The 13521-nt window shown below is 54.9% G+C and overlaps 6 protein-coding genes across 6 annotated transcripts; 4 read left to right on the forward strand and 2 right to left on the reverse strand.

Moving 5' to 3' along the window:
- The first annotated feature begins 532 nt into the window (after window positions 1-532).
- B0H18DRAFT_388344 (uncharacterized protein) lies at window positions 533-1666 on the forward strand. The gene is made up of 5 exons (XM_048037878.1): window positions 533-811; window positions 867-1030; window positions 1081-1093; window positions 1197-1264; window positions 1374-1666. The coding sequence occupies exons 2-5, from the start codon at window positions 908-910 to the stop codon at window positions 1602-1604; spliced, it is 435 nt and encodes a 144-aa protein (XP_047892879.1). The 5' UTR covers window positions 533-811; window positions 867-907; the 3' UTR covers window positions 1605-1666.
- B0H18DRAFT_1009926 (uncharacterized protein) lies at window positions 1448-2048 on the forward strand. The gene has a single exon (XM_048028886.1). It carries the CDS (start codon window positions 1756-1758, stop codon window positions 2017-2019), a length of 264 nt encoding a protein of 87 aa, XP_047892880.1. The 5' UTR covers window positions 1448-1755; the 3' UTR covers window positions 2020-2048.
- A 1403-nt stretch (window positions 2049-3451) lies between these two features.
- B0H18DRAFT_1009930 (uncharacterized protein) lies at window positions 3452-4281 on the reverse strand. The gene has a single exon (XM_048028887.1). The coding sequence runs from the start codon at window positions 4253-4255 to the stop codon at window positions 3725-3727; it is 531 nt and encodes a 176-aa protein (XP_047892881.1). The 5' UTR covers window positions 4256-4281; the 3' UTR covers window positions 3452-3724.
- Window positions 4282-5469: 1188 nt separating this feature from the next.
- On the forward strand, window positions 5470-6703 carry B0H18DRAFT_955197 (uncharacterized protein; the record flags this gene model as incomplete). The annotated part of the gene is made up of 5 exons (XM_048042336.1): window positions 5470-5557; window positions 5620-5711; window positions 5881-6050; window positions 6181-6230; window positions 6282-6703. The coding sequence occupies 5 exons, from the start codon at window positions 5470-5472 to the stop codon at window positions 6701-6703; spliced, it is 822 nt and encodes a 273-aa protein (XP_047892882.1).
- A 1550-nt stretch (window positions 6704-8253) lies between these two features.
- B0H18DRAFT_1009950 (uncharacterized protein) lies at window positions 8254-9976 on the forward strand. Its single transcript, XM_048028888.1, is given in 6 exon segments — window positions 8254-8442; window positions 8510-8754; window positions 8842-9149; window positions 9194-9787; window positions 9834-9889; window positions 9901-9976. The coding sequence occupies 3 exon segments, from the start codon at window positions 8525-8527 to the stop codon at window positions 9607-9609; spliced, it is 954 nt and encodes a 317-aa protein (XP_047892883.1). The 5' UTR covers window positions 8254-8442; window positions 8510-8524; the 3' UTR covers window positions 9610-9787; window positions 9834-9889; window positions 9901-9976.
- A 593-nt stretch (window positions 9977-10569) lies between these two features.
- On the reverse strand, window positions 10570-12458 carry B0H18DRAFT_1009955 (NAD binding Rossmann fold oxidoreductase). The gene is made up of 6 exons (XM_048028889.1): window positions 12137-12458; window positions 11631-12087; window positions 11168-11581; window positions 10919-11116; window positions 10754-10867; window positions 10570-10706 (listed from the first exon to the last, which is right to left on the reverse strand). The coding sequence occupies exons 1-5, from the start codon at window positions 12166-12168 to the stop codon at window positions 10790-10792; spliced, it is 1179 nt and encodes a 392-aa protein (XP_047892884.1). The 5' UTR covers window positions 12169-12458; the 3' UTR covers window positions 10570-10706; window positions 10754-10789.
- Between the last annotated feature and the right edge of the window lie 1063 nt (window positions 12459-13521).

The raw sequence follows: 13521 nt of genomic DNA on the forward strand, positions 1-13521 counted from the left end.
ACCATTGCTGAGGCGTGATGTCTCCAGCGACGTCCTGCAAAGAATTCGCCGGCGATGAGTGAGTCTAGGCTCGAGAGCACCTCTAAAATGGTGAAGCTACCGCTCGAAACTCACATAGTCGCTGTGTTGTCGCAATATACACGACAACGGATCTATATCCTCCAGATTTCGCCACAGAAATTGACTGCCGGATCTACGAATGCCTTGCACACACGCGCGAGCCCCGCCAGCATTTGGTACTGTACTCTGTCGATAGTTCTATCAGAGTCCCACAAGTAAGGATATTGGGCACTGTGACCGCCTGTGACCATTCCGGAGCGAAGTACTCGAAGACTTCTTGCAAGAGGTGTGGAATTCGGAGCACCCGATCAAAAGCAGATGTTTGCATTACACAATAGTATTGGTAGCAGGGGACAACGATGACTCGAGGACGAGGAAGCAGACGGTGGCCCAGCACAAAGACCGACAGATGAGGAGGAGGAGGAGGAGGAGGAGGAGGATGGGTCCGGGTCCATTTAGCGCAAATTTAGCGCTGAAGCGCTGACCGGCGGGCGATGGTACACCTACATAACAGGCGCTCGCGTTCACACAAAAGCGGGCTCACCGTCCTGAGCCAACACCTGGAACACCACGCTGAAAGAACTATTCTTGTCATGTCTGCCTAGGAGAGATTACTTATAGTACATCTACACTAGGGCACTGGGCGGGCAGTTGTCCTCCTCAAGTTGGCTTCTCGAGGAAACGATTCTCGTGCCATTGAAACTCCAGTTTCTACCAGCACTTGTTACGGTGTACAGCCAAAGCTTTGCGTGTGCATCCGACAAATTCTCGCATTACATCAACTAACCATAGATCATTGCGGTCAGTCGGAGTAGAGCTGGCGGCGCAATGTTGTACATGGCGTAGTATGAGTGGATCTCAGATGAGTTCGGACCGTTTGACGAGCTCCCAGAACCCCATACAGGCATACTTACTCCCCCCCCCCCGTCGTCTGGACAGGACGGCGCAAGCCATTGTGCGTGTTGTACGGGTAGTATCGCAACTTTTTTCACGCTCGCCTCGAAACTGAGCCAACTACAGCGATCTCCTTCCAGCAAGCAGTTTACATTGGTATCAATGTGCCGCATCTCGCAGAGCCTGAATTGCTGACTGTTTGTTGATCAGCTCGTGTTCGACGTGTAATCAGGGGATCATAGTCGACCACCCAGCACTTGAAGTTAAAAAGACGCACAGACGTACGAGCCAGTGGTCTCGACCTACCACGGTCCGTCGTGTGGGTACGTTCGTCTTTTTGGAACACAATGACTGACTCTAATAAGCGCAATTTTAGATAACGCCTTGTGAACCGTATGAACATCCTTCGATGAGCATAGACACCATCTACCAGCCTACATGGAGTCAGACCTCGCCTCCAACCCCACCTATTTCTCCTCCATCTAAACCTCGACAACTCCCTCGTCTTCTTCAACTCCCTCGTTTTCTTCAACTCCCTCGTCTTCTTCAACACCCTCGTCTTCTTCAACTCCTTCGTCTTCTTCAACTCCTTCGTCTTCTTCAACTCCCTCGTCTTCTTCATCTTTACCGACGTCCTTCCAAACGTCTAAGTCCCCGCTGCTTCCATACAATTTCTCGTCGCCTCCGCAATCAACATCCTCCCCCTCGTCTTCCCTCAGTAGTGGCCTATCAAGCACGGGGCAGTCGTCATATGTTTCCCATTCATCCCCCGCAGTTTCGACGAAGACGACATCGACGCCGATGTCAAGCACGGCGTCAACATCCTCCGCTACACTCACATATCCGTCGGGGACATCTACAGGGAACCATCGGGCCATGCCCAATTCAGAGATTGCTGGCCTCGCCGTGGGGATCGCTGTTTCGGCATTGCTGGCTGTTGCGATGGCTTGGTATCTCATACAGCACTGGAGACGTATGCAGGCTGTGCCAACGCAAGACTCGGAAGTATTGCCTCCCGAGGATCCCGAGGGTGAGACCCCTATGCTCAGAAAAATTATTGACTGACGTTCGTTGCACAGAAATGAACGAGGACATGGAATTGCGGGCCAAGGCGGTCACTTTCGCACCCTCGGCGCCACCCTTCGTGTCGCAGGATGTTCTGGTTATTGGATCTCCTCGAACCTCGACGGAATGGTCGAATTCGAGTCACCTCATCTGGACCACGGCGTGCATGTTGTGGATGTGGATGGACGACCAGACACTGCACACCCGCGGTCGTCCGACCCTTTCTTGGACCCTCCCTCACGACCTCGCACCCGCGGTTCTGCGGCGTCAGAGAGCCGCGTCGCATTCGTTGATTCGGACACACCGGTCTCGCCGAGGGACACCTTCGTCAGACGATCACGTACTGCTCATGGACGCTCACTTCCGCCCATCCCATCCGTCGCACCTCAGCCCGGCCGAGACGAAGGTTCACGGACTATAGCACCCGGGACAACTGCCCTAGACCGCTGGTCCACTGCCGTGACGGCGTCTTCGGTCTTGCCGGGCGGGGCGAATACGGATGCCGAGACACGTCGACTGACACAGCACGTCGACTCCGGTATGCGCTTCCAGAGCGACCTGAAGTGCGATGGTGCTATGTATGCAGGCGCATCCACAGGTTCTCTGGAATTCCACCAGCATATACGGAAGACTGAGCAGTGCGTGAGAGCGAGCATGCCACTCGTGGTTACCGAATTTCATGGGACGCAGCCGTAATAATACATGTGTCGGTGAAGATCATCTGGTCTGGACAGTTCATCGTGAGCAACGTCCTCGAAGGCAGAGCTGCAGAGCCTGTGGCAGTGACGCGGTATGATCATCAGGATGGCCCCAGGCCCTCTGCTCAGCGAAGCTGTCGCAGTTACAGTGAAGTCCACAGTAGAGGCGCGTGGCTTGCATCGCGTTGTGCAATTTGATGACACTGCCGCTCTTCTTCCAGCTGTCAAACGTACAACTACATCTCTCGGGCGCCGAGTTGAAAGAGAGCCTTACCGGCGGCACGTCGCAGTCACGACCAACGGAATCTACAGCTTCCCGCCGCTCCAATCCGCATCCCATCGGGTCTGAGCTCATGTTCGTGGGGCCCGCTTAAGCATGGAATGTAAGGGAGAATGAGAACATTGGCAGTGGCAAGTGCATTGCCTGGGACGCGAGACCTGAATTGATGGCAAGTTGATACCAGCATCCGAGATGGCCCATCACCATACTTATCAAGTGGAAGGGGTCGTCGACAGATCATAGATGTTCGACGAAGGGCGTGTGGATTGCCCACGATACATGATACGGGCGCTGACGATGCCATATGATAAGTTATGGTACTTACTTACTATTATTAGGGATGGATCCGACACATCTGTTGGAACATGCGTTTAGGCACGAGCTCGCAAGCTCGGCCGAGATAGTTCCTGAATGAAGATAAGGGAGGTCAGGGTATATAAACCGTAGTTTTCGATGTACCTACCTCACGCGATTGCCCTTCGGGCATCGTCCGCGCCCGGGACACTCGCGCCCGTCGACCGTCGTTCCGCTTGTTCTCACACAATCGCGTCAGCCCACCTGGGGGTTTACTACCAGAAGGCTCTGGGGGCAGCCGAAAGCCCGCCGCTCGCTGTGTTGCCGTACCTCGCGCGCATGCTGTCGCTCGCCGATACTCTGCTGGCCGTCGCCATGCCGCAGACTCCCGCCGTCGCCGTCGACCCACCTGCCTAGACGAGGCTGAAGTCGTCTACCCGCCGTTGAACGTTTGAACGCCACACGCGCGCCACCGCCGCCGCACGTCGTACGATCGACCTGTCGAACCGAACCGCCCGGGACAGGGCCGAAGCTGTCCACCGCTGCACCGTCGAACCGTTGTCTTGCCCGCCGCCGAGGGTACCATCGTCGAACCGCCGAACTGTTGAACTGTCGAACCGCCCGCCGAGGGTACCGAACCGCCTGCCGAGGGCACCGCCGAACCGTCTGTCGAGGACACCGTTGATCGAACCGCCGCCGTTGCTGGAGATGTTGAAGAGTTGTCGGATTTGGACGAGGATCGCGCCGCCGTACGTGTACGCCTTACCTTCGCACCTAAGGGTCGCCCGTCGGAGCTCGCATGAGCATGGATGCTCGGCTGGATGTCGGAGTGTTGGAAATGGTGTCGGAGCTGGATGACCGCGAGATGGACGAGGATTTGAGCTTGGGGGAGTGCCGGATGTCGAACTGCGGGGAGTGCGCGTGAGCACTCGCTTGCTTCGCTCGGGGGAGTGTGTTGGAACATGCGTTTAGGCACGAGCTCGCAAGCTCGGCCGAGATAGTTCCTGAATGAAGATAAGGGAGGTCAGGGTATATAAACCGTAGTTTTCGATGTACCTACCTCACGCGATTGCCCTTCGGGCATCGTCCGCGCCCGGGACACTCGCGCCCGTCGACCGTCGTTCCGCTTGTTCTCACAACATCGCCGCGACGCACTTCCCTCCCATAACTGGTGACAGATGCCGGACGAAGCCACGGTGCAGTGTTACAGTATAGGCTGAGAGAAAAACAGCAATAATGAACGGCGAACACAGTAGGCTACTCAATGGCAAAATACGACCCGGGCGGTGGTGGCGGTGGCAATACTAGTATCTGAGATCTGGATCGATGCATGACGCTGAGCCTCGAGCGCTTTCGCGTTCTGGCCACGTTTGAATGTGCACGGCGCGCGAGCACTGCGCTGGTAAGAACGTTCACGACAACGTTTTAGTCATGCAGTCGTTGCCATCTGTTGCTATCGTCGTCCTGCCCTTCTTCGTCGCGACATAGCCCCATCACACACACTGCCTTAAGTTGGCAACTGTCGGTACTGGCAGGCTGCCTGGCAAACTTTAACCAAATAGCGATCCATTACGTAAGGTCAGGAACGAGCTCTTCTACACTCGTTCTAGTCACTTACTTCTTGCCTTCGTAGTCCCTCGGGCCATCCGCATCGTCCATGACTTTACGCCTCCACTGAGTCCTGGACCCGGGCACTGCCGGTGTGTATTACCGCGCCTCATGATTATGACTACTAAGAGTATCACGAATGCTGGATACCCACCAGACCCACATCTTACGATTCCAATGTGATGTGTCTTGCTTTAATTCAATCTTAGATGTCATAAAAGAACGATGGACGAAGAATGCCATGATGGACGAAGCCGATGACCACGCATCGAGCAACCCATCCCTACGCATACAGTTCAAGTGTATGATGTATGTTCATGGCATCTCTTTCTGATTTATTACATAGGATTCATCATCTCTGGACGGATAATCGCAGCGGACTTAAAGACAGCGGCTCTTATGCCAGCATGGCCCAGCGACATGTCTTTGGTCCTTGCTGCCAGTGGGGAGTCTGCCTAATCAGCGACTTTGATTTACTGTGCACAAGTGTGAGTGTCATTTGTACTACCTTGGCTGTGCCGAAGCCAATGTCTTACCGCATATATTTATAGCTAGGACTAGTATATACCCATGTCAAATCCTTTCAGCGGTCTATTTCCACCGGATTCTAGTACTTCCGCGACCCAAGCCCCTCCGAGTACTAGCTCATTGTATTCTAGTACGTCTGTCCCTCGGGGTATATCCCAGTATCGACGCTAAGTTATGGGACAACAAATGCAGGTTACAGTCTATCAACTTCCGACGACACTGCAACCTCCGAGTCCACAATCACTGATACAGATGTTTTGAACAACCCTATAACGTCACAAAAGGTATCGCCGCAAGGTACTATCGGTCCCAATGGTCAATATACTGTCATAAGTCTATCGCCGCCAGGTACTATCGGTCCCAATGGTCTATATACTGTCATAAGTCGAAGGTACGATACATACGTGAACGATGCATCTATGTCCAACACTCTGATGACTACCACATGTATAGCATGGGAACGTCCTCATTGCTGAGCACAAGTGCATCCTCATTGCTGGGTACAAGTGCCTCCTTGCCGACCACAAGTGCATCCTCATTGCTAGGCACATCGGCACGCTCGCTGAGCCCAAGCTCGTTATCACCGGATATCCCCATGGCACCTCTGCCGACAAACACACTCAGTAATACCACTGTCTCGGGGACAGTGAATTATACGAAAATCATCATAGTTGTCGGAATTGTGATAGGAGGCTTGTGTGTCGTGGGAGGTCTATTGTGGTATTGGCGCCGACGAAGACGCGTACGGCACAGGGCGCTGGCTGGAATCCCCATTGATAATTCAATATCGGTCCCTAGGATTGGTACGCAATGTGCCCGCATCCAGAAATCTTACCTGACGACGTTGTCCACAGAACCTTACACAAAAGCGGCAACGCCAGAGGCTTCTGCACCAGCAACAGGAATGACGACCACCAAAAAGCGACTCGAGGGTATGAACACCGAGCCGCAGGATCGCCGCGTCAACGAGAACGCGGTAGACATCGCAGGCTCAGCCGTTCAAGCTGTCTCAGCCCTCCAGGAAGTCGAGGAGCGCACGCAACGTCCACCGGGCACCGGGCAGGCTGATGCTCGGGTCTCCCCTCCCCCACCCACAACGCCCTCATTCGTCTCTCCGCCCCCTAGCTTCGTGACACAGCCGTCAACGGCGGATGTCCGGACGTCGTTCAACCAGCACTTCGACTCCGGCATGCGGTTCGATGCTGACCCCGAATTTCAAGTTCCTGTGCCTCGACGGCGTATCGTCGACCTACCTCCAGCATACACGGAGGACTAGAGCACGATATAGCATGATGTATTTCAACCTTACGACAGACCCATGATACCCAATGCCCAGCGTCGGGCGCCATGCCACGGATTGAATCACAATCTCGTGTTGGGTGGTTCGTCGCCGTCGCAACTTGAACGCGATGTTCTCCGCTGCGACTGTGTTAGACAGGTATGATGGAGTCACGTCGATGTCGCAGAAGCCTGCAGAACTCGAGTGTTAGATCATTGGATTGAATCTGACGTACTGAACAGCAACATCAGATTTGAGGTACCACGGGCACCTGTCACACCACGCCAAAACATCGCAGAAAGCGTGAGCTGGCTACGCACCTGCTCATTGACCTCTATCTAACTCATCGCGCAGCGCGCGCTCGCATTCAACGCGTGTACGATGAGCCTTCTGTGTACACCTCAAGGCTGCCACAGTTCTTTTGGAGTGCTTCACGCGCCTCGTCCGACCCGTCGCCGTGTATTCGACCATGATGCAGTGATGTTACCACCCTCTTCCGAAAGTAAGGACATAGCAGCAGACCTGGGAGACGTACATGGGCGCCATCATGACTCGGAAGCCCAGAAAGGACTGCGCGCGAGTACTCCCTGTTCTGTCTCCATCTGGACCTCGATCGCAGAGAGCTCCTACGCGCGCGAAAGGAGCACGATAACGTTCACGTACCGCAGATGCCCGCAGACTGTTGATTCCAGTGGCATAAGTAAAAGCTTTTGTCCCAATGGAGATTTGTTGCAGCGCCGGTCCACTCAGGCATAGTCGTGCTGTTTAATCAGGATCAGGTATCACTGCCGACTTTTGGTACCCACAGTACTATGTAACCCGCGCAAGAACTTAGGCCGGGGTCCTCCACACGAGAACTTCGAACGACTCTGGCAGTACCTGAGACCCGGATCGATGCATCACACTCGAGCGCTAAGTTTTACGGTCTGTCCGAGTCCACATTCGAATATGTATGGCGCGCTCACGGCGCTGGTAAGAACATTTACGACAACATTCTACTAGTCATGCAGTGCCGTCTACTATCGCCGCCAAACCAAACAACGATACGCGACTTATGGCTAGTGAGCTCTTCCGTGTCTACACTCGTTCACGTCGCTCATATCTTGCATTCGTAGTCCCTCCGGTCATCCGCATCGTCCATGATCTTCACGCTACCCCTCAGGGGCAGCGTCTCAAGCATGGAAGCCGTGGCACGATCATTGAGTCATGAGGGCCCGTACTGATCCCCATGATGAATGTTATGCATGTTCAATCATGGTAGTTCTCTGTCCGTGTTCTCAGCACATGTACGACCCTGCTTCAAGAGTCCTAGTGCTTGCGACCAGCCCTAGGCCTGGGCACTGCCGGTGTGTAAGTAGCCTATGTACTGTGCCTCATGATTACGACTATAGTATTGCGATTGCTGAAACCAACCAGACGCGTCATAGCTTACGGCCCTCATGTGATGTGCGTTATTTTATCAAACACTAGGTGACCTGGAAGAACGATGGACGAAGAATGCCATGAGGGACGAAGCCAATGGCATCGCATCGAGCCAACCCATCCAGTGAAATTCAAAGATGCGTGTTCATGGCATATCTTTCTGCTTCATCACGTAGGATTCATCATCTCGTGACAGATATCCGCAGTGGACTTAAAGACGGCGGCTCTTATGCCAGCGCGACCCAGTGACACGCCTTTTGCCCTCGCTGGGGAGTCTACCTTAAATCAGTGACTCGGACTTACGGTGCACAAGTGTGAGTGTGATCTGTACTACCTCGGCTGTGCCGAAGCCAATGTCTGATCGCATAGATTCATAGCTAGGACTAGCATATACCCATGTCGTATTCTTTCAGCCCGGGCCACGGCCTAAAGATTCCATATCCTAATACTTCCACGACCCTTACCACAGGACGGTTGCCGACATCACATTATTCATCTTCCGAGGATACTGCAACCTTTACAACCTCAAGCGGATCCTCAACGGGGCAAATGGTATCTGTGCAGGACACTACCTATGTCGAGACAGAAAACAGCACACTGGCATTCACTGTCACAGGTGTACAAAGGTACGATACACACGTGAATGATGCATCTAGAGTCCAATACTCTGATCACTACCACATGTATAGCTCAAGGACATTCTCATTGCTGAGCACAAGTGCATCCTCATCGCTGAGCACAAGTGCATCCTCATCGCTGAGCACAAGTACATCCTCATCACTGAGCACCAGTTCGTCATCATCGAAAATCCCCACTCCATCTATGTCGTCAAGCACACTCGGCAGTACCTCTGTCTCGAGGACAGTCGATCGTACGACAATCGGCATGGCTGTCGGGACTGTAATAGGAGGGCTCTGTATCGTGGGAGGGTTATTGTGGTACTGGTGCCGACGAAAACGTGTACGGATCAGGGTGCTGTTTGAGAACAACATGGATGAACCAGCTCCGGGCCCTAGGACTGGTGCGCACTGTACACTTGCATCCAGGAGCCTCAGCTGACGACAGAACCTTACTCTCAAGCGGCCACTGTACCTCCCACAGCGACGGACACGATGACCACCGCGAAGGAGCCTGAATACATGGACAGCGAGCCGCAGAATCCCTTCGTCGACGAGAATGCGGTAGACCTCGTAGAGTCAGTCCCGCACTCCGCAGATGCGGTTCCGGGATTCCAGGAGCGCATACGACGCCCGCCGAGCTCATCGCGAGCTCTCCCTGGAGACGCTCCTCCCCCGTCTGCAACAAGCCCATCCATCTCCCCGCCTCCTAGCTTCGTGACGCAGCCGCCCTCGGAAAGCAATCGGACGTCCTTTAACCAGCACGCCGACTCCGGTCTTCGGTTCTGCCCCGATTTCGAATCACAGGTCTCAGTGCCTCGGTGCCGCGTTGTCGACCTGCCTCCAGCGTACACGCCAAATTAGTGGGTCTATAGGCGGTGCGAGACGTGCCTTTTTGTGCGACAGATGTATGATACCCAGCGCCACGATGTGTTCATCCTCGCTGTCTTTACCCTGTTTGGGGTCGATTGGTTGTGCCGTATCATCGAAGAACGTTGTTTCCGTCCGAGTTTGTCGAACGTCGGAGAGGATTCGATGAGGCCGATATGCGCGTAGTGGGTATTGGGAATATCATAGAGCATACTCTGGTGCCTGGCGTCGCAGGGTGGCGCGTCCACGCCGTTGCGTCACGTCGGCCAAGTGATTGCTGGGCGAAGATAGGCGCGAGCCATACCGTACCTCGAGAAACGGTACAGTAATTGGTCACCTTCAAAACGACAGACGAGTTCCTTTCAAAGTCACCAGTATATGGTAATAGAATGCGACACTGGCAAGTGATATCAGTGTGGGATACATTGTGATAGTGATAGTAAACTCACCATGACGACGCGATGGGATTTCACAACGATACAAAAACGACAGAGGATCTGCCCCTGGAAGACTCACGTCAGTAAGGCCGAACCTTGTTGAATCGGGTGGGGGGCTACCGGCAGACACCTGTTAGACATATATTGGCGATGATCGTGATCGAGAATGGCGGATACATCGACAGCGTTCAAGCTGACTTGGGCCCGACAAGTCCATTGCTTTCCACGGCTGGTCGGACCTTCATTGGCTATGCAGTATCTATAATGCAATAGATGGCGTCAGAGTCCATCTTATAGTCCACGCTAAGTCTCCCTCTAGTCAGAATGTCATGTACGCCGTCGGCGGACCCGGCGAACTGGGGTATAATCGCGTGGTCGTGGCGGTTGTAAACGGACGACGCTTGCCGGCTTTTTAGGTCTGCTACGGAGACTATAAGCGGACCGCCTCACCCGGACTGCCTTGCAACTTGAAATCGGAGGAGGGACCTCCATTTGGTTCCGTTGAGGAATTTTGTACCCTGCCCTTTTTTTCTCGACTCACAGTACATAAGTAGGTGGTTTTGACTAGTGTCACATGAATTCTATGCATCCCGCACGTTGAATCAGCCTGCTATCGTCTGTTCAGCGGTTCCGACGGCCATCTCGGCCCTGACACTATAGCCATGTATCAACACTCATGGCGCGGACTAGTATACACGTACGTTGCTTTTCTCTTTCTACGATGTCAATCAACGTCCTCACTGCTTCACGACATCCCTCGTCGCTGGGCGTAACGGGAGCCCCGCAGCCTCGTAGACCATGTCGATCGACTTCATCTGATCGCGAGCGTCAGCACCAAACCCACCATGCGACAACCTGCTACGCACCTGATCAACAGAGCTCTGGTTCGTGACCCAGTGCGCCGGCTCGCGCCCGCGGAGCTTGTCGACGAACACCTCGAGCTGCCAGCGGTACGTGCTCCAGTACTCCTCGCCGTGCTCGCGCGTCTTGCCGGAGCGCTTGTAGTGCTTCACGTACCGCGTCTCGCCCGTCGCCTTGTCCTTGATCGCGATGTAGTGGTAGAGCTGCCGGAAACCGTTAGCACGCGCACAGCAACAGAAGGCAAGACGACGTACGTGAGGCATCATGAAGTTGTAGAGCGTGACGACCGCACGCTCCGTCTCGACCTCGATCGTGGGGAGCTCCCACACGCGCGGGATGACCCCTGCGACGTTCGCGCGGCGCATGTCCGCGTAGACCTCTGCCTCGACGTCATACTCGCCCTCGCTCCCCTCTGCGGAGCCCTTTCGATACACGAGCGTCGCCTCCATCGCCTCGTCGACGCGCGCGTCCCACGGCGAGGGCCGTGCGTGCGCGGACACCACGCGCACGGGTGCACCGGCGTCGAGCGCGAAGCGCGTGCTGGAGATGACGTAGGTCATGTCCATGAACGCGCCGCCTGCTAGGTCGAACTGCCAGCGGATGTCCGACGAGGGGATGGAACCGATGGGCGAGGTCATGATCGCGTGTGTCTTTAGGATCTTGCCATGCTGCAAAGCGGTGGGCACCAGGATCAGATAGAGAAGCGGACGAACGTACCTTGGAAATGATGTCCTTGAACGCATGCGCTGCGGGGTGACACTGCCAGTGGAACGCCTCCATGACAACCTTCCCGGTGCGCTGCGCGGTCTCGACCACGCGCCGGGCCTCCGCCTCGTTCGCGGTGAATGGCTTCTCGAGGAGGACGTGCTTGCCCTTCTCGAGTGCCTTGATTGCCCACTCGCCGTGCTGCCCGTTCGGGAGCGAGATGTAGACGAAGTCGACGAGCGGGCTGTCGAGGAGCTCGTCGTATGAGCCGAACGCGTGGGCGATGTTGTACTTCTTTGCCTGCGATTGTGCGGTCTCGAAGTCGCGGGAGGCGATTGCGGAGAGCACGACCTCGCCGTGAGTCTGTGCGGGCCGGATGATACCTGCAGCGTTGATCATGGCTGATGACAGGATCCCGATTCGGAGAGGGTCTGAGGTCTTTGTAGGCACTGAGTTTTGTGCGTACCACCTGCGAAAGTTAGAACACCATGTATGCAGGATATTGGCTCATGGCGTACCACTGGTGCAAGAACGTCGCGCTTTTCGTCATGAGTTCAGTTACATATCCCACTATGGCTGGAAAGGCGATGCAAATGACTTACATCTGGATAGCCTGTAACACCGGCGGAATCAGCCAGCTAGTATCGATGCGCTGCCAGTGTCGCAGTCGCTGCGACTTACCATAGCCATGGTGGGCGAATTATATATCCTTGTGTTGGACGGATAGCAAGAGGAACGGGGTGAAGTTTGCGAGACATTTCGCAGAGCTCGAGCATTTTAAGTGGACCTTGCAGCCGCACGGTCAAGCTGACGTCACGACCGCCTTCATCGCGAGCTCAGCTCCGATGCGTCGACTGAGCCACCACGCCTTCCAGCGCCTTGGACAGGGCTCTTTCCATCCAGAGGAGCCGGGACAGGCGATGAAACAGTGCAGAAGTAAGCCGTCTCGAGTTCAAGTTGCGCCAGTCGCTACATCATCGTGTGTTCGCTCGGACGGTGGTTTGGCGCCCGCCACTATTGCGTCGATCTGGATCTCGGATGTTTCCGGGAGGCGCTCGCGGTAACATCCGTAACTTGAAGTTGTGACGGTCGCGGCGCTCCTCATCCTCCTCTGCGACGCTGGGGACCAGCGGGTCCTTAAGTTCTTGAAGTACAGTACTTGCTTGCTTTCGGATTGCTCTGAGTTCCTAACAACGCTTTGTCAGGCCCGGTTGTACAGATTTTCAATGTGGGAGTCAGCGCTCAGTCTTGACTTTCCCATCCTCAGACTGGCATTCCCGCATGCCAGTCTGCTCGAGGGGGAGGCTGTCACGGTCGTGAGAGGTATGCCCAAAGTCGCCTCGCGGATGATACGCAAGGAGACCTGGCCTATGTTATGCCTCAAGAGGTGGGTCAATACTGCGGAACTCTGTCCTGGGGCATCCAGACCCTGCGCGCAAGGGCAGCCGCTTCTCATTGGCTTCCCATGTCTCTCGCGCTGCTTCGCTTCTTGCATGCTCGACGAAGAAGCTCGCTTCCTTTCCATTTCTCGATTGACGCTTTGGCCAGCTTTAGGCACGCTATGCTCATTATCAAGGTAAGGGTCGTTGTTGCGCGAATCCTAACTTACTCTGCTCAGCACTTCTAACTAGCAGATACTGCGTTGCCGTGGGGAAGGCTCGTGATTGGGCATCTCCTTATGTCGTCTCTACACGGTGTCAGAGCCTCTCCGTGCAGCCGGAACGTTTGACATATCGTGGAAACGAGCTGCCGTGGACTAGACGAGGCTGAGGCTTCTGCACCATAACGCACCATAACGCCCGCTCCACGAACCACCTTCCTGCTCTGACGCAGATACTCTGACCTATCGCGTTCGCGGGAAGATAGGCACGCTTGCTTCGCGGAAGCATGAGGGCCTTCGACG

Source organism: Fomitopsis serialis, assembly GCF_022376445.1.
Source record: "Fomitopsis serialis strain Sig1Antser10 chromosome Unknown B0H18scaffold_37, whole genome shotgun sequence".
Classification (NCBI taxonomy): Eukaryota; Fungi; Basidiomycota; class Agaricomycetes; order Polyporales; family Fomitopsidaceae; genus Fomitopsis; species Fomitopsis serialis.

What these genes read in the sequence shown, in the direction of transcription:
- B0H18DRAFT_388344 (XM_048037878.1), top strand. Translation starts at nt 908, where the DNA reads ATGAGTGGATCTCAGATGAGTTCGGACCGTTTGACGAGCTCCCAGAAC. An exon ending in AGTGGTCTCGACCTACCACG is followed by an intron (nt 1,265 to 1,373) that starts GTCCGTCGTGTG and finishes CGATGAGCATAG; the next exon opens with ACACCATCTACCAGCCTACA.
- B0H18DRAFT_1009926 (XM_048028886.1), top strand. Translation starts at nt 1,756, where the DNA reads ATGTCAAGCACGGCGTCAACATCCTCCGCTACACTCACATATCCGTCG.
- B0H18DRAFT_1009930 (XM_048028887.1), bottom strand. Translation starts at nt 4,255, where the DNA reads ATGTTCCAACACACTCCCCCGAGCGAAGCAAGCGAGTGCTCACGCGCA.
- B0H18DRAFT_1009950 (XM_048028888.1), top strand. Translation starts at nt 8,525, where the DNA reads ATGTCGTATTCTTTCAGCCCGGGCCACGGCCTAAAGATTCCATATCCT. An exon ending in ACTGTCACAGGTGTACAAAG is followed by an intron (nt 8,755 to 8,841) that starts GTACGATACACA and finishes CTCATTGCTGAG; the next exon opens with CACAAGTGCATCCTCATCGC. An exon ending in AGCTCCGGGCCCTAGGACTG is followed by an intron (nt 9,150 to 9,193) that starts GTGCGCACTGTA and finishes AGCTGACGACAG; the next exon opens with AACCTTACTCTCAAGCGGCC.
- B0H18DRAFT_1009955 (XM_048028889.1), bottom strand. Translation starts at nt 12,168, where the DNA reads ATGACGAAAAGCGCGACGTTCTTGCACCAGTG. An exon ending in GCGACGTTCTTGCACCAGTG is followed by an intron (nt 12,088 to 12,136) that starts GTACGCCATGAG and finishes TAACTTTCGCAG; the next exon opens with GTGGTACGCACAAAACTCAG. An exon ending in ACAACTTCATGATGCCTCAC is followed by an intron (nt 11,117 to 11,167) that starts GTACGTCGTCTT and finishes GGTTTCCGGCAG; the next exon opens with CTCTACCACTACATCGCGAT.